This window comes from Equus quagga, chromosome 16 (genome assembly GCF_021613505.1).
Source record: "Equus quagga isolate Etosha38 chromosome 16, UCLA_HA_Equagga_1.0, whole genome shotgun sequence".
Classification (NCBI taxonomy): domain Eukaryota; kingdom Metazoa; phylum Chordata; class Mammalia; order Perissodactyla; family Equidae; genus Equus; species Equus quagga.
Genome location: NC_060282.1, coordinates 42,352,063 through 42,370,574, shown reverse-complemented (window position 1 = coordinate 42,370,574; position 18,512 = coordinate 42,352,063). Strand labels below are relative to the sequence as shown.

At 40.1% G+C, this 18,512-nt stretch overlaps 3 protein-coding genes across 9 annotated transcripts in view; 2 read left to right on the top strand and 1 right to left on the bottom strand.

Moving 5' to 3' along the window:
• Positions 1-2,382, top strand: part of INTS8 (integrator complex subunit 8) — a 65,496-nt gene extending 63,114 nt beyond the window's left edge. For both annotated transcript variants that reach the window (XM_046642047.1, XM_046642049.1), the window contains exon 27: positions 2,191-2,382. In XM_046642047.1, coding sequence (XP_046498003.1) covers positions 2,191-2,307 — 117 coding nt within the window. In that variant the 3' untranslated portion in view covers positions 2,308-2,382. The remainder of the gene's footprint in view (positions 1-2,190) is intronic.
• Positions 2,383-2,528: 146 nt separating this feature from the next.
• CCNE2 (cyclin E2) lies at positions 2,529-16,644 on the bottom strand. 6 transcript variants are annotated; one of them, XM_046642050.1, is made up of 12 exons: positions 16,569-16,644; positions 15,329-15,368; positions 15,142-15,238; positions 15,013-15,066; positions 13,922-14,073; positions 12,837-12,972; positions 10,412-10,558; positions 8,883-8,978; positions 7,250-7,384; positions 4,867-4,978; positions 4,194-4,351; positions 2,529-3,788 (listed from the first exon to the last, which is right to left on the bottom strand). In XM_046642050.1, the coding sequence occupies exons 2-12, from the start codon at positions 15,340-15,342 to the stop codon at positions 3,675-3,677; spliced, it is 1,215 nt and encodes a 404-aa protein (XP_046498006.1). In that variant the 5' UTR covers positions 15,343-15,368; positions 16,569-16,644; the 3' UTR covers positions 2,529-3,674. The 6 variants fall into 6 exon arrangements, with proteins under 6 accessions (XP_046498006.1, XP_046498010.1, XP_046498008.1 ...); XM_046642054.1 differs by having other exon boundaries at positions 15,142-15,235; positions 16,569-16,633; XM_046642052.1 differs by having other exon boundaries at positions 16,585-16,606.
• LOC124227835 (translation initiation factor IF-2-like) overlaps positions 16,406-18,512 on the top strand; it is a 15,100-nt gene continuing 12,993 nt past the window's right edge. The window contains exon 1 of the mRNA XM_046641840.1: positions 16,406-17,115. Within this exon, the coding sequence (XP_046497796.1) occupies positions 16,406-17,115 (710 nt within the window). The remainder of the gene's footprint in view (positions 17,116-18,512) is intronic.

Here is an 18,512-nt window from a genome sequence, read left to right as displayed (position 1 = left end):
CAACTTTTCCAAGACCCCTAGCTTTACAGGTTCCATTATCACCTTTACTCTGCGTCAGCCACCCCTCCCCATAGCCATGCCTCACTGTCAGTCAGAATTGTTCTACATAAGATCTCTGCCAGTAAACTATACCTCTCTTACTTCCTAGCTCCCATGTTCTTTGTGATCAGTGAGATGTTGGAGTTCATGACCAGTTTTTCCCCAGTCTGTCAGCCTCTCTGCAACTTTGCTTCCTGCCCCACTTACCTCAAATGCAGCAAATACTAGTCAGTGCACTCCCAGAGATACTGATTCAGCCAGTCTGAAATGAGGCCCTGGAATCCAATTGTTAAGCTTCCCAGCTAGTTCTGATGACAAACCAGATTTGGGAACTTCTGCTATCTATGGTTGACTGTTGAAACTACTCTGATCAATATTTTTAGCATCTTTGCTTTTTTGTCCTTCACCTCACCTGGAAAAGTCCCAACCCTGAATCAGTTAAAAAATTTGTTTTCCTGAGCCACTGAGTCCTGTCGGAGAAAATCCTACAACCGTATAAACTCGTGCCAGTACCAAACCCTGGTCTCCAACCTTGGCCAGCCCCTCATGTCGTATTTTACCTGCCAGTAGTCAGTGGTCTACATTCTTTTCAGGGACTGTTTTAGACTTTCCCCTTGTTATGCTTACCATCCTCTCTCCCTTTTCCATTTTCATCTTCCTTGCCTATGGTTAGAATAGACCAGAACGAAGACTGACCAGCTCCTATTCTCATGGAACTTATTAGTCTTGGGAATTGTGGCCCTGTGAGTGCCAGCTTCAAATTGGGTCCAAGTCCCTGCTTTCCACCTTTAATATAATCTACAGCTGCACTCATTGTTAAGCCCACTCCTTTAGTCAATAAAAGGTTATGCTTGCTATTCCTTGAAGGCAAGTTTGTGTGCTTTTGATTCTGTCCCTTCAGACCTTTTAATTAGTTGTCTCCTCTCCTATATTGTCAACCTCTCCCATAGCATATAAACTACTTTATTCTTAACAAAAACTTTTGACTGCTTCTACCACCTTCTCATCCCTTCTCTACCTAGTTTTTTGAAGCTCTTCGACCCAATGCAGTGACATCTGCCATCACCACTCCTAACCTGTTCTCTGATGGGTCACTAAATGCCAAGGCCAGTGGATGCTTTTCAGTTCTTATCCTATTGCTTATATCTCCTTCCTTACTGAAATTCTTTATTCCTTTAGCTTCCCTGACATCATTTTTACTCAATTATTTTCCCTTACTGTTCTGCCTTTTCTTTGTGGGTATCTCCCTCTGTCTACCCCTTAAAACTTGGTTTTCACAATAAGTTAGTCCTTGGTTTATTTTCTGGTTGCCCAACATTCTCCCAAGATCATCTCATCCACTCATACTTTTGACTACTACTCACATAGGGTGTATCATTTCTCTCAAATATCTGGCACCTTACAACTTCTGTCTTATACCTTGGACTTCTATAGCTAGGTTTGAAATAACTATTTATACCCCACTACCAGGTCTTTCCACTTGGATTCACTTATGCTGAAATGGCATCATTCAGCAATTCCTATTACTCCCCTAACCTGACGATCAGTTTTTGAAGTCTTATGTCCCTTGAAGTTACATACCAGAGTAGTCTTTGTTTTTAAAGAAGTTCTTTTTTTAATTTTTTTTTTTTCAATCTAAAGATAATTCTAAGGTCCTAAAACATGCTCTCACAAAACACTCCAGGGCAAAATACTACTATGGATTTTTAGTAGGCTGAGGTATTTCTTTCTAATCATGAAAGAAGTGAGTCACTATATGATGATACAGAGCTGAGCAACTGGCTATTTTTGTACATTAAAAAAGTGAAGCACTGAAAAATGAATTTGGATTTTTCAAACTGTTTTGTAGGAGCCTTAACTATAACAATGTGTCATGTGTCAAATTATAATGTAGAATTTATTTACTGGAATTTACTTAATGTTACTGAAGATAATTTCATAAACTGGTTCAGCAATTGATCTTTTCCTTAGGAGTGGTGTTAGTTAGTCTTTATGTTAATTTATTCCACACCTCTCAGCATTTATAATTAGAGGTTCAGTTAATCATTAAACTAACTGTATCATTGTTAGCATGTAGATAGTCATATCTATACTAGCAAGCCTTTATTTTTGACTACACCTCTAAATAACATCACTTTTTTGTTTTGGAAGATCAAAGCTATCGGCCAGACAGAATTGAACGCAAGCAACCCAGAAGAAGTGTTACAGCTGGCAGCACAGAGAAGGAAAAAAAAGTTTCTCCAAGCAATGGCAAAACTTTACTTTTAAGCAGTTAGTTAATTTTTTAACTTTTAAACAATGGGCTAAAAATAAACAGGATTAAGTTTATATAATACATATGTACACATTTAGTGGTGTTTTCTTTTCAGACAAAATTCTGAAACATTAGTTTAAAAACAAAAACTATACAGAAGCCTTCACACCATAACAATAGCTTAAATTTATAATTTCTTCAAAGGAAGAACAGATTCACATGTCCAGTAACAGAATAATTTGTTTTCTAATTAAATCCACATTTGAGGCTGAAATTTTTTTTAAAAAGCTAATTTAAAATATTTATGTAGAAGTAGCTAGTCTATATACAGCAAGTTGTTGTCAAGTTTTTTTTTTTTATAAATAGATTTCTAAGAGTCAGTATACATTTAATACTTTTCTGCCTTAAGAAAATAGAAATTTAGAAGTTTAGGTCAAGTGTTAAGCTTTATCACTTTGACACTGTCCTTAACTCATAACGTAGGAATTTAAAAAGAACCTTAACAGTTTTACAAACATAAATAAAGCCTTAGTCACACTAAATTAAAAAAAAAATCCTTAGGGATATCTTAAGAGTAATAAAGTGACTTTCTCATATAAATAGTTTGAGAGGGTACTTAAGTTTTTCACCCAAATTGTGATGTACAAAAAAGTTGTTATAAAGCAAACTATATGTCAGAGTCCCAGGTGGGAGCCACAGCATTTATCTTGTTTGTAATTTCTTTGGTATTCCCACTGTATAGAGCACAGTTTAAACACCATGTTCATCAAAGCCTTGATGGTTAAAAATATTATGGCAAGGCAAATAAACTAGTTTAAAAACAGATTAAAGTTCACCATTTGTAAAAGTTCAAGTTTTATAATAGCTTGCTACAGCAGCTGTAGATAAATTAGTCACCTTAATACAAAACTAAAACTTTGTAAACAAGTTTAAATTTTATTTTCAAGAACCAAATTGCACTAGTTAAGAGTGTGTGAATTTTGAGAATCTAAAAACTAGGATTCAAAGTACTGTATCATTTAATGTACCCTTTAAGGTAGCATTTATCTAGTCCAAAACTCCAATGATAAAATTCCTAGTTTATCAAGATAAACATAGTAACACTAGATCAAAAAAATTGTCATGGCATAAATCGTGGCTGGCTTCTATTCAGTCACCCTGGGAATGAAGTCATCTCTGTAAACAAGTCCTCCTGTTTCTTTAAACAGATTTCTTCCTTAGTGCCAATTTTAAGTGGTTTTTTAAAATCAAAGAATGGCAGTGAAACTTCTGAATTGGCTAGGACAGTCATAGCACTATTTTCCTGTAAAACTTTAGTTCAGTTCTATGAAATTCTATCCAATACTTGGTCACTTTCAACTTGTTTGCTTAGTTAACTTCTTTAGTGTTTTCCTGGTGGCTTTTCAGTGCTCTTCGGTGGTGTCATAATGCCTCCATTGCACACTGGTGACACCTGTCCCCCCTTTCTGAAGGTGTTTACATAATTTACTTCATCCTATACATGTGAAGAAATCATGCAGAGATTAACAGGTAAGATAAAGCATTGATACAGTAAAACAAAGTCAGACCAGACTTTTGGGTATTAATCTGAGACTCTTAGGCCTAATAGAATGGTATCTTTATTGTCTTTGCAACTGTGACTAGTCATATTCTAGAGGTTCAATACTTTGAACTGCCTATAATTGTATTTTTTAAAACTCTTACCTGGACTTCTGGCATTGATCTTGAGACACTTCACAAATCTTGCTTTGAGTTTATTAACTTTTCTACATTTTTAAATCAGTGTGCCCATTAGAACTTACTTTCTCCTTACCATCTTATGTAACTGTCTGAAGTATTATTCCATAGTATCCTTTACTATCAGTTTCAGTAAGACCAAAAAAACCCACAAGAAACATACCAACATAGCCAGATAATTTGTATGGGTCTGGATATTGTGTCCGTCTTCCATGGAAATCTTCTTAAAAATCTTCAGCTTCACTGGACTCGTACTTTTTACTACACTGACAAAAGGCACCATCCAGTCTACACATTCTGAAATGTTGTCCCATTCCAAACCTAGAGAGAGAGAAGTTAAATGTGAAGGTTACATCGGAAACTTATCTAACATATGCCTAATGTATTTACTCCTGTTTCCAAATTTAAAGATAGTTCTTTTAAAATTCATTTAAAAAGAAACCAAAGTCAGCAAGATTAGCAAGTCAGAACAGATTATCACTCTCGACCTATGTTTATAATGTGACTATTTTGAGGGAGAAAAAGACTTAAAGCTTCTTAATCAGTACCTACTACATATGAAATTGAAACTGTCAAAACCCACAGAACTCTTAAAGCAGAGCTATAATCATGTTGACTAACTTCAAATGGATTTAAATTTCATTCTCCCTTATTTTTTTTGTTTGTGGATATACATTGAGGATTAGAAAGTACTTCTAACAGAAGAGAAGGTAATCACTAAACTAAGTTTTTTCTATTAAAATTTTAAATTCCTGCATAAGCAGGTTGCTGAAGTTCATAAATTAATAGTCCCTTTAAAAGTTGTGAACAGGTAAGAAGATAACAAAGTATCTTACCTGAGGCTTTCTTAACCACTTCGATAGAGGTAAAATGGCACAAGGCAGCAGCAGCCAGTATTCTGTACTGGAACTCTAATGAATCAATGGCTAGAATACACAGATCTAAAAGCTAGTAAAGGAAAAAGCAAAAGTACATGTATTTAGGAGGAAAAAGATAAGTACTAAATGTTGCTACTAAATATCAGCTAACATTTTAGAGTACTTATGATGTGGGACCATATGCCAAGAATTGCTACAACTACAAGGATCCAAAGATGAATCAGCCACCACCCTTGAAGGAAGCTGAGTTTTGGGATTGTAGGTTAGGAAGGGAACAGACAAGTGAAGGATTGTTATGATGCAGTATCATGTGTACTAGTAAGAAGGGCACCTAATCCAGAATGAGGAAGACATCTGCTGCTTAGATGAATCTTAAAAGACAAGGCAGCCAGGAAGATTGGGAGGTAGAGAATGTTCTAGGTATAGGAAACAGCATTTAAAAAGATAAATGCGAAAGTATTACTTTCACTTGGAACTCAGGTAGTTCAGAACACCTAAAGTAAAAAGTAAGAAATAAGCATGGAGTACTTTTCCTTCATTCTTTATTTTAAAAGAAAAGAGGGTAGCTGGAGAAGGATGGCCTAGATTAGATCATAAAGGATCTTTAAGAAGTCACAACTTTATTGAAATTATTGGAAGATTTTATTTATTTATTTATTTATTTTTTTATTAGGAAGATTAGCCCTGAGCTTACTACTGCCAATCCTCCTCTTTTTGCTGAGGAAGACAGGCCCTGAGCTAACATCCATGCCCATCTTCCTCTACTTTATATGTGAGATGCCTACCACAGCATGGCTTTTTGCCAAGTGGTGCCATGTCCACACCCGGGATCCGAAACGCTGAACCCGGGGCCGCCGAGAAGTGGAACGTGCACACTTAACCGCTGTGCCACCGGGCCGGCCCCATGAAATTACTGGAAGATTTTAAATCATGAAAGTTACATTTTAAGAATGATCCGGGGCTGGTGCCATGGCCGACTGGTTAAGTTCGTGCGCTACGCTTTGGCGGCCCAGGGTTTTGCCAGTTCGGATCCTGGGCGCTGACATGGCACTGCTATCAGGCGGTGCTGAGGTGGCGTCCCACATCGCACAACCAGAGGCACTCACAACTAGAATATACAACTATGTACTGGGGGGCTTTGGGGAGAAGAAGAAAAAATAAATAAGATTGGCACCTGAGCTAACCACTGTTGCCAATCTAAAAAAAAAGAAAAAAAAGAATGATTCCCTCAGACAGTGGTGAAGCAGATACACAAGAAGGGAACTTGCTTCTAAATACTGAGATTAGTTAAAAGGCAGTATAATCCAGGCAGTAAAAGAGCTGAACAAGGAGCAGTGGAATGGTGTAAAAGGGCTAGATTTCAGAGGCCTGAGGTGATACCTGTCTAGTGGAATAAAACAATTTATGTTTGCCCCCATTGGTCCCGAAGGTAAACATGAGTAGAAGAGTTGGAAATGAATTACTATTATATACCCCTAGAAACTGTTTCTTTATTGTTTATCAGCTTATCAAAGGTCTGTCCTCTCTATCAAAAGGATATAGCTACTTATGATAAACTGTGATGCTGGGAATTCTGACGGAAAAAATTATTAAGCCTTCATTAGGAAGTTTTACAAAATGAACCGAGTCCAGTATATTTACAGGTTATCTAGTTTTAGGGTTCATAATATGTTTACTAGATTTAAAACACAAGTTAAATTTCAACTTAGGTTACTTAAAACCTACTTCAAAGTACCTCAATTCCTTCAATTCCATATGTAAGATTTTCACATCCTACATAGAGTAAAAATGTAGATTTTCTTCATTTATATATGACAGTTACAGCAGCCTTAAGATATTTCTTGTAAGAAGTAGGCAGGAAAGACTGGTACCCTCATCTTTTAATTAGCTACTTTGTTAGAATATTTGTTATAAGCTGGCATAGGAAAGTTTCACTTGAACTTTTTAAGAAATGTTATAACTAAATAAGGTGATTTTAATTCTAACATGTAAAATAGCTACCTTGTGTATTCAAATTTAAGAGTAAGATAATCATACCATTGTGAAGCCTAAAGACAACTGGCTGAAAAATAGCTTTCCCATTTTATATCAAAAAGAGGTATTTCTATTTTGGACTCCTAAAGCTGAAAAGTACTCATAGTTAAACTCAAAGTTTAAAAACTTTTCTAGAATTATTAAGCAACATAAATATTAGGGATAGAATTTTATGCATTAGAAGTTTTGTTCTAGTCAATTGAGTGAATTTAATTCAATATGCTGTCATATAGCCTATTTAAGATTATAAATACACTAAACAAAACCTGTTATTAACATTAGCATATATTCAATAAAAATGTCAAACCTGAGCTATTTGAATGAACTTTTCCTGAGAATACTGAGGTAGAAGAACTTTAGGAGCATCTTTAAGAGCATCGACTTGGAGGAAGAGATTTAGCCAGGAGATGATTGTTACAGGACAAAGTTCCCATTTTAAAGCCTGTTGATTAAATTAAAATGCCTGTTAACAAACGTAAGTATATATACACCACATTATATAGGTACTTTCTTAAATAGTGATTTAAGAAACTTTCTCTGCTATAGGCTTATTTCTTCCTAGGAGTTTTATTATTCTGACCCCTTTTATTTTTATTAAAAATATTTCTAGATACAATCTAAAGCTGCTTGTGTTTTACAGTCTATTACTGATATAGACCCCTTTATTGTTCTCTAGTTGTTTTTATTTACAAAGTTCATTGAGCCTGTTCTTCATTCCTACTGTTCTAATTTCTTGTAGCCCATGGTCTTCCAAATCTGTTCTCTACTTTATTGAAACTGCCCTTTTAATTGTATTCAATGACTCCACAGCTAATTCCATTCAGATCTTCCAAGAGATGATTCTATAATTTTTCTTTACGTAATCTCCACTGGCTTCTGGTCAAAATGTGAAAGTTAAAAAAACACAAATCTGGGGCCAGCCCCAGGGCCAAGTGGTTAAAGTTCTGCACACTCTGTTTCTGTGGTGTGGGTTGGGATCCTGGGCACAGACCTGTTCCACTCATCAGCCATGCTGTGGAGGCATCCCACATAAAAAAAATAGAGGAAGATGGGCACAGATGTTAGCTCAAGGCGAATCTTCCTCACCGCCCCCCCCCCCCCCACCAAAAAGACATATCCTAATTTATATATCTTTCCCTCCATGAAGCCCTGGGACTTTACCATTTATAAGAAGTCTAAAACAATGAGAGAGCAGAGTCTTAATGCCTGTAGGACTGCCTAGACAATTCCATCTTCTCTTTACATCCTCCTTATACTACACTTCCAGTTTGAATCTGGATAACTTTGTTATTAGAACAATATCAACATGCCAGCAAGATCCCATTCCAGCAGAGCTATCAATCTGAATGTTTATAGTTTGAAAACATAATTTAATTCATAATGTGTAGTTTACAGATAATTTGTAAATGAAAGTTATATTGTTGGTGTTTTCTTGTAAACCTATGATGTCCAAATTTAGTAACATACTTTCTAGTAGCTAACATTCACCCTTTAATTTCTCATTCAAGGCCTGATTAATAGCCTTCTATTAATAGCCCTTTTCTTTGCATATAGAAAGAATAAAAAAGGCAGTGAAATCATTCCCTATCTGTTGGAAGAAGGAGAAAATCAGAACTAAGATTTGAGAATCATTCTTGGAATTCATTTATATACACATCCTATGCTAACTACCTATATATTTTGGAAGTGTCCTTAATCAGTTTTAAGAAAGTAATATATTCTCAATATAGGAAACTTGAAAGATACAGAAAAATAGTCTACAAGTAAATTCCCCTCCCATCCATACCATTGTTAATATTTTGATGCATTAACCTCTTAGAACTGGATCCTAATACTAAAACCTCAGTTTTGACTACTTACATTGTAGTCTATGAGAGTCAGTAATAACTACTAAGTTACTAAATTGCAACTAGAAATAATAAAGATATAACTATTATTACCTTTAATATAATGAGTTCCATCCTTAAGATATCCTCTTCACTGCAAGCACCATCAGTGACATAAGCAAACTCTTGGAGCTTAGGAGCATAGATTTCCTTTAAAATGGATTTTTTAAATTAATATTAAGCACGACTGAGATGAAAAAAGAATTATAGACAAACTACATACAGGCTACATTTTTAAGAACAGCTTCACAACGAGGACATGTTCTGAGGGATGCATTTTTAGGTGATTTCATCATTGTGTGGATGTCATAGAGTACTTACACAAACCTAGATGGTACAGCCAACTACACACCTAGGCTATATGGTGATAATCTTATGGCACCACCGTTGTATATGTAGTCCGTTGTTGACCAAAACGTCGTTTTGTAGCACACGGCTATATAAATCTTAGTAAAATAATTCTATGATAGCCAAAGGAACCTTATGTTTAAAGATATTTTTCATATCTAGGTATCTAAATTAGCTAACTATATTGATTGAGACTTATTTTCATAGAATTGATCTTGAATTTTGGTTAATAAACAACTAGAGTATTTTAACGAGTCGTTTCAGTTAAAAAACAAAAAGCCAAACTTGTTTTAAGATTGCCTAGTATATTGGTCAGACCAAAGCAAGACAGTCAACAAATAAGGTCTAGAAACCAAAGACATTTTCTTTACCCGAGTATAAAATTATAGTTAATCAAAAAGTACTTTGTGCAGTGTGGCTGACGACAGGTCTGTCTGAAGAGTCTAGAGAAGAACAACTAGAATGATCAAAGGAGTAGAAGAGAGGCCTGCACAGATGAGAACAGACTAGAAGATCAAGATTTCAGTCTAGAAAGATACCCGAAACACGGTATGATTTCAGGGAAGGACAGACTGAAAACAAACTTAGTCACCAAATTTGGCAGAATTTGGGGATAGCCTGTGAAGTTCAAATAACAAATTTGGAAGAAAGAAAAATACGCTTTAGGAAATTAATGCATGATTCACAGTCCTCCTCCTACCTTCAAAACAATACAGGCTTCAAAAATTTAAGATGAGGGTATTAATGATATCCATAATATATTGTTTAAGAAAAGTAGATTGAGATTGTGTGAAGAAGAATCTCCAGAAAAAAGTTGCCTTCTATCCTGCCACCTCCATCAGACACAGAAATATTAGTCTGGATATTAGACCATTATTCTAATCCAACATAGTATTTATTTCATTTGATTTGATTGATTAGTTTTCAAAGACCATTCTATTGAATCCAAGTACCATAATTATGTATATAGAAACAGCATTGGTATATTTTGTTTGGCAGAATGAGCCATGGAACATTCCACCTAGATATGAATTCCAGAATCTAAACTAGAGACTTAGATACTACGAAGGGAACCATGATATTTATCCTTCCATTTAAATCATAATGTTCAGAAAATGAATTGGAAAAACCCACTCATCTTTCCTAAGGAGTTAATATCAAAAGTAGTAGTATTCTCTGGGATTAATATGTTGATGTAGGGTAAATGTATCTATGGATAAACTTTGAGAACTTACCTCAAGTTTGGAGGCAATGAATAATGAGGTAATTCCAATGAGTTGAAGCATGTTTTTATTTATATCCTTTTGTGTCAACATAAATCTATCAAAAAAGTCTTGTGCAAGATAAAACGTTTCCCTATGAAGTGTGTATACTTCACATACCTAGAGAAGAATCCAACATTTAACTATTATTCCATAAATTTCTCCAAATTATAAAGTTATCTCTTAGACTTTAGAATATTTTTAAGCCCAACTTTGCTTTTTAGGATACCAAAGCTAAGATGGGGGGGGGGGGATTAACATGTACTGATAAACAATCTATTACTGTCCTCATTTACTTTTATTAGTTGTATAGTTTTTTCACATGGACTTAATGTATTTATTCCAAGATAAATTTACACTCTTGCTGACTATGATTGAGAACTTTTTTCTATTACCTAATTATTTATTGCTGATAAATGGGCAAATTTTCATGGTTAGTTTATATTCTTATTAATCCTAATACAAAGTTCCAGCTGATTGATTCTCTTCATTGTTCTAGGTAGACATTTAACTACAAAATGACAACTGTATTCCTTTCAGTATTTTTATCTCATTTATTTTTCATGTTTTACTGTATTGGCTAAAAATTACAGAAGAAAACTGAATGAATAACATTGGCGACAGACAAAATCTTTATCTTATCCCTTGTTTCTGACTGTGATAGGAATTCCCCAAATGTGTCACTGGCATTATTAATAATAAATAGTATCTGTCATTTCCACACTTACTATAGGAAAAGCTTTTAATTCTCAAAATAACTCCATGACGTAGAGACCGTTATTTCCATTTTAAAGTTGAGGAAACACAGGGATAGATAGATGAGTTTCTAATAAACAATGTGTTAAGTAAATCTCCTATTCCTAAGTTTACTACATATTTTAAAGTCAGGAATGGATACTGAATTTCAAAAAATGTCTTTCTCATCTATTGAGACTTTATGATTTTCATCCTTTTAAGTATTAAAATAATAAATAGATTTTCAAATGTTGAACTATCTTTGCATTCCTAGACTGAAAGAATACACTATGACAAAGTAGAGTTTAATGCTCTACTGGATTTGCTTTTATATTATATTCGATACGATTTTGCATCTACAATCATATTTAAGGGAAAATAGGAATAAATTTGATAGACAACCACTGGATAAAAATCAGTATAACATAAAAAGGAAAAAAAAACTAAAACTAACATAATCATGCTTAAGTTGCTTCCCAGATCACTAGACACTCAGAAAAAGTCAAAACCCAAGTAGCTTCTTGTACCCACATAATTGAAAAATAATTTTCCTTTCTAGTCAGAATAAGGAATAAGATGACCTGACTCAAAAGGACAATGTTTTGTAGCCTTAAAAATTTCTGAGGGGCCGGCCCTGTGGCTGAGTGGTTAAGTTCGCGCACTCTGCTTCTGGGGCCCAGGGTTTTGCCAGTTCGAATCCTGGGCGCGGACATGGTGCTGCTCATCAGGCCATGCTGAGGCGGCGTCCCGCATGCCACAACTGGAAGGACCCACAACTAAAAATACACGACTGTGTACTGGGGGGCTTTGGAAGAAAAAGGAAAAAAAAAGAAAATCTTTAAAAGAAAAAAAAAAACTTCTGATAGCTTGAGATCTACTCTGCTGTGTTACTGCACCAAAAAGCCTAGAGTCTAGTCTCTCTCTTAGAATGCATCATCTCTGTCTTAAAGACAGGGAAACTAGAGAGCAAATATCCAAGGGTTGGAAGAAAATCACTTTGTCATCAACACAAGTAATTTCCTCGATAATAATTTTAGAGACGCATTTAGATTATGTAAAGAAAGGGAATGCGCCTAAACAGAAAATTCTAGCACAGAACTTTAGGGACTTCAGGATCACTATTATTGCTTTAGATTAATGGTACAGTGTATTTCTGAGAGGAATAGAGGTATATGATAAAGGGAAGCTACATGTAGCCTAGAGGGCTCAGGGCTTCTGGACAGTCAAAGCCTCCTTACTGTTTAGGACATAGAAATCGGGATTCCAAATCGTAGTTTGATTTTGGTGATGGTGAAAAGGACTTCTGAGGGCACTGAAACCTAGTGTTGGTTCTTCACTTTCCATAGCAGAATTCAGAACCTCATCAACTGTATATCCTGTTCATCTTGAGTATCCTCAGCACCTAGAACAGTGCCTGGAACTCAGCAGTATCCACAGATAGCAGGAATTCTGACTTGGGTTTGGGTTGTATGAAATGTAGTGGCTGTGTCCTCATGATTTTATTCTTAGATCATTTTTTATTTTGGTACCATCAACTACACTAAATACCCCCCAAAAGATGACTGCTAGCAATATATAATATTCTCTGAGGACACGTGGAAAGTATATTTACATCTAAGTATTTTTCCATCATACAAAGGAAATGTGTATTACTGGAACATACCTCTAAAAGCCAGTCTAGAAGTATTGACCTCATCTGGGGCTCCAGGTCGGAATGCAGAACTTCAAAATGTTTATCATGAACGTATCTGGTCTCTTTTTTTAACATGTTTAGCCAAACATCCGTTGAACATCCCCAGCTATGAAAAGGGGAATAAAGGAGTAATTTCAATTGTGTGATCTACATAATACACAAACTATCTGTTTTACATAGAATAAACTCAGCTTCCAGACACTGAAATCTAACTTTGAATTAGAAGTTGGAAGGAGAAGCTCTTAAAGTAACGTAGGAAAAAATCACCTTAATTTTTAGAAACCATTTCTTTAGCATGAAAAAGGAGAAGCCTGAAATTATACAGCAAGAACTTAGACTATGATAATCTAAATTGATAGATTTCAAGAGTGCTTTCTAGTCCCCATTTGTTTATCATTTATAAAGGTTCCTGTTTAAGATAACCATGTTTTCTCAAGAGCAATGCTAAAGAGGCAAGTATTTAAAGCATATGATCCCAGTATAGACAAGTCTCCATCATCTCCAAATAGATCATCAATAGTAGAATCACCTACAGTGGGGGTAAGGTGGGACAGAGTATGGGGAAGGGGAGGGTTGCTGAGTTTAAATGTCCGAGCCCATTAATTTGCTTATTAAAGCCAAATAAAAATTACTACGTTTTGTATAAGCTGTACTTCTTAGTCATATGCATTTACTAAAAAAAAAATTACATATAGACATTATTAAGCTTGGTAAGAAACAGGGTTGACATGTCAAATGAAAATGCTGTACATGTTAAAATGCTTCCACCTTAACAATTTAGATAAATTATTTAAACTCCATCAAAAAGCTGATTCAGTTCTTCTGATAAGGCTTACTATACTCAGCAAGCAAACGAAAATAACTTTATAGAACCAATGTTTTAAATACCCGTATCATTTGCAGATAGCACTACTCTGAGATAAAATATATGCTTGAATATTAGTAAAGAGCAATTTTTTTACAAGTTTTCCTATGAAGGCAAAAATAACTCAAAGTAGTAGCATATATTAGTACAATTTTAATCTTTCATGTTAAATTACTGGAGTTTTTCTTACCTTAAGTCAGGCAAAGGTGAAGGATTAATAAAAAGATTTTTAAATCTGTAATTTGTAAATCTGGAGAAGTCACTTGTTCCTATTTCCTTGTGGGGTGTTTCAATGATAATGCAAGGACTGATACCCCCAGATAATACAGGTGGCCAGCAATTCTGTCATGAAAAAGAAAAGACGACTGCCTATTCATGCAATAGGAAACCAGCTTTTGTCTTGGATCTTTCATAAATGGAAGCTAATATTTCTAAACAGTCTACAGTTTTCCCCAAACACCATTGTTAGCTAACATTGCTGACAATCTAGTTAATTCGACATTCATATTTTATAAATAAGCTGTATAGCTCATATCAGTCTTCATAAAGAGTAACAAGATGTTTTAGACAAAAAAATTCTGAAAATACAAGATATTAAGTATTGGAGGAGGGGGGAATGACAAAATGCATCTTTAGTCAAATACTAATCACTTTCAAGATTATAAATTTGAAATTCTCCGTCTGTATTTAGCAGCAGTAGCAAGGGCACCTTGTTTTATAAAAAGGTTTTTTTCCAGTTAAGTCTGCTCTGATACTTTAGAATACTTGAAGGTAAAACCTTAAAAATGGAATCAAGTGTAATCAATTACTTAAATACTTAAAGGACCCTTTCCCCAATCAATGCTGCTTTCAAAGAGAACCAAAATGTTTTCTGTATAACACATAGGAAAGAATAGGTAGCAGAGGGCTGGGTGCCAGTCTGTCAGTGAATCAAGATCCTATTTATTCCCCAAGGAGCGGCTATTAGGACCCTGCACTGTAGTCAGAGAGGGAACAAAGAGCAGTACACTGGACAGATTAGGCGGGCCTTGGTGCGCCAGGCAGCTCCAAGAGGGAGGGATTTACAAAGAGGAACCAGCTGCTTCAAGGCAAACTTACTCCGCAGCTGTAGTAGGATTCAGGCACATACAAGCCACCTAAAGTATGATAAGCGCCTGCCTGCTGACCTCTAGGGGCATTAAGTGTCAGAGAAATCTTTCTATTGCAAAGCAATAGCACAATCCTATTCTTATTCGTCCTGCATTTGTTCCCCTCAAATCCACTGAGCCGGTTATGCATTACCCTAATCTCATACTGGTGTTTCTTGGTGACCTCCTCTTTCTTTTTTTTGACATCCTGGAAAATAGAAAAGACCACTGTTAAACTAAGGCCCCAGCACGGAATTTCCTCTCTCCTCTTCCCTTAACTCACCTGGGCTGTTTTTCTCTTCTTGGCCTGAATTATCTGGGCTTCTTGCGGGGAATCCGTCTGGTTGGGCTGGGGCTGCTGTTTCGCTTGTAAACGGCTACTATAATAAATTTTTTAAAAGGAAGTTTAATAAGTCACGAGTTTCGAACGCAGCAGCTAACTTTGAAACATATCTCCAAGACAACATTACCTGCGTCTTGACATTCTCTTCTTTCAGGTGTATGAAACCTCTAGAGGGGAGAGGAAAAACCCGAGTCAAATACATTGTCATCTGTATTCTCCAAGTGCCAGTTAGACGCTGATTCAGAGGTTACAGCCAAGTCCCTCAGGAGATGGCCTGAGCCAGTTTACCGTGCTGTCTTCACTGGTTTAGTTATCTCATGGTATTAATTTTGGACACGTGCCTGCATTTCCCCAACTGAATGTACAGCCAATATACAGCCGGGGTGCAAGTGTCTTCAAAAATTTACAAAGCACCTTAAGCACCCAGAACACTCAGGGAGACAGATCTCCCCCAAAGGGGGTTTTTTTTTTTGCGTCCTCCATCCTGCCCCCGCACACCCCGAATGGGGTTTGGGCAGTGCCCCCAATTCCCCTCTCCCATCCGGGACGAGCCGCGGGGAGAGGGGGTTGTGGAGGCGAAAGGCTGTGGAGAAGCCGGTTCCGCGCCAATTTGGAGAGCGGCGGTGGCGGGGAAGCAGAGGGCGGAGGGAACTTGTGTCACGTCCTTCAGTCTCCTTTCCCTCCTTCCCGGCCCCACAGGGCCCTGCCTGTCGCTTGAAGGGGCACCGGGACCCAGACCCCAGATCGAGGGGTGGGAGTGAAGGAAAGGGAGTTAAAAAAGGGGAAAACTGGGCTGGTCGGGGAACTTCTCTCCCCCTGAAGGGAACCCAGACCCCCATGCTCTTTCCCGAGAGATAGCCCCCAAATGGAAGTGGAAGAGAGAAGCTCCTAGAATGAGGGGCTTTTCCGTGGCCTTCCACTTCGGGGCATCCCTCCATCCCCCACCGCTTCCCCAGCCCCCTGCCAAGAGTCCTGACAGAGGCGGAGCGCGGGGACCCATACCCCGACCGCCTCGTTCTCAGCCTTCCCACTTTTCCTCCCCGAGGCTCCCGCCCGCGGGATCATCGGCCCAGGGGGCTTTCTTTCCTCCCGCATCCCGCCCTGCACCCAGCACCTCCTCACCGCCAGACCTGCTACCGCTCGGCGCTCAGCTGGCGCCGGCGCCAACCCAATATATAGGCCGGGCCAGGCCCGCCCCGCACGCATGCGCCTCAGCCTGACACCTCCGGACAGCGCGCTCCCCTCCCCCGCGCGCCCGCCGGCGCCCGCCCCCCGGGCCCGCGTCCCGCGCCCTGCCCTCAGTCGGCTCCGGCCCACCCGCAAGGGGCTGCAGCACCCACTCGCCCAGGCCCTCAGTCCGCGTTCACCTGCGCTCCGCTTCACCTGCCTGCGCGGCCCGGCGGCGGGAGGCAGTCTTAGAGGCTCCTCCTCCGCGTCCCGGCTCCCCGCCGCCCGGCTCCCGCATCTCCCGCCAGTACGTTCCTGTCCCCTCCCGCCCTCAAGTCCCGGATCGCGGGGGTGTCAGGCCGCGGCTCAGACACGGCGTACGGCCAAGTGGTGGCGGCGCGGGCGAGCAAAGAGTGGCCAGGAAGTGGACATCCTGCGGCGCACCCTGGCTGTCCCGCCAAGGCCTGAAGGAACCCGGTTCTTTCCTAAGAGACGAGGGGACCAAAAGGGCCCGCCCCTGCGGGAGGAGCGCAGCTTCGGCTGGCGAGCTGGCCAATGGGAGGCGAGGACTGCAGCACAACGTGGAGCGGCTGCAGAATGTAAACACAGCCCGGCGAGCGTCCGGCCACGTGTGTCCCCGCGCGCCACCCGTCGGGCCCCTGGGACCACCAGAGGCGGCTGTGGCACACCAGGGCAGCCATGCTCCAGGATGCCTATCTTGCACTTTGCTCCAGCCCGCCGGCCGAGGTATGTATCAACCCCGTTTTCCCGCTCCCTGCTCCGCTGACCCGGCTACCCTCGTGGTGGGTGGCTCACTCTGCAGCCCGCCTCCCTGCCCCTGCCTGGCGGCTTCCCACCCTGTAGTCGTCGCGCAGGAAACGCTCACGCCCTGCCGCACCCTCCCTTCCTCTCCTCCCAGTCTCCAATTCCGGGGCCTCCAAGGATCAAACACCTCTCCAGAGCAGGGCCGAGGGTGGCCTTCCCCCTTCTCCACCAGAGCGGCGGCTCTGCGGGGGCCTGGCCCAGCGGGAAGAACAGTCCCACCACGTGCGGCCCGGGCCCGCCCACCCCGCCCCGCCGCTAGCGCGCCCTGCGGAGCCCGCGCGAGCTGCCCGCGCGGGAGGGAGCCGCCCGCCTCCGAGCTGTAATGGGAGGAGGCGCGTCCGATGCATTTCCTTCTCTTTCCTCCCATATCTAAACTTAGGGGTACCCTCACTGTTTCTATTAACGCCCCACCCGAGCGCGCCTCAAGACCGGACATCTCCAAGTAGGACATGCCGATGATACTCTGCAAACAGGTTTTCCAGCGGGAGCAGTGGGGCGGGGGACGCCTCCAGGAACAAAGACCCCCGAGGTGGAGGAGCTGTGCGGAGGCTTCCTGGAACCCGCGGCGCTCGGGCCGGACGCGGACCGGCCGTGCTCGTCCCCCTGCCCTGGCCCTGAGTGAGCCCTGGGAGAGGTCAGGGGGCACGGAGCCGCCGGGGTGGCCGCGCGTCGCGGCCCAGGCGGGAGCCCTTCCCAAGATGCACCAGGCGGTTGGTGGCGGCGGCGGCGGCGGTGCCCCGGACCGAACTTGGGTCACCGCTCCGCGCCTTTTGTGCTGCTCCGCCCGTCCCGGCCTCAGAGCCTAGAAATGAGTGCTTCTCGGGGTTTTCGGGCCGGCAAAGTCCTTTTTCACAGTTTCTCTTTCGATTCTTAGAACTGTATCGTGACACCGACAAAGTAATTGTTTTCAAAACTGGTGGCCTAAATGAGTGAATTTGATAATCAAAATATACTGAAAACCAGGGATGTCTGTTAACTTTTGTAGGATAGCACTGGACTGACTAGTAAATTACTTGTAAATGAGACATTGTAATTATAGGAATGAACTTTAGTCAATGTGTTCCCCATGCCCTTGACTATGAAGTGAATGAGTGCAATCATAGTAAAGGAAAAATTAAAAACAATCCCAAGTCTGCTTTGTGTGGAAACGAACAGGATGAATTCTGCCATATTACAAGTACCTGTTCGGTGGTCAAATGGGACTAAAAAGAATATGGGTTTGGGGCCGCCCCGTGGCCGAGTGGTTAAGTTCCCGTGCTGTGCTTCGTGGCCCAGGGTTTCGCCAGTTCAAATCCTGGCCGTGGACATAGCACCGCTTG

What these genes read in the sequence shown, in the direction of transcription:
- CCNE2 (XM_046642050.1), bottom strand. An exon ending in AACACCAGTATGAGATTAGG is followed by an intron (nt 14,074 to 15,012) that starts GTAATGCATAAC and finishes TTTTCATGACAG; the next exon opens with AATTGCTGGCCACCTGTATT. An exon ending in TTCTAGACTGGCTTTTAGAG is followed by an intron (nt 10,559 to 12,836) that starts GTATGTTCCAGT and finishes ATTCTTCTCTAG; the next exon opens with GTATGTGAAGTATACACACT.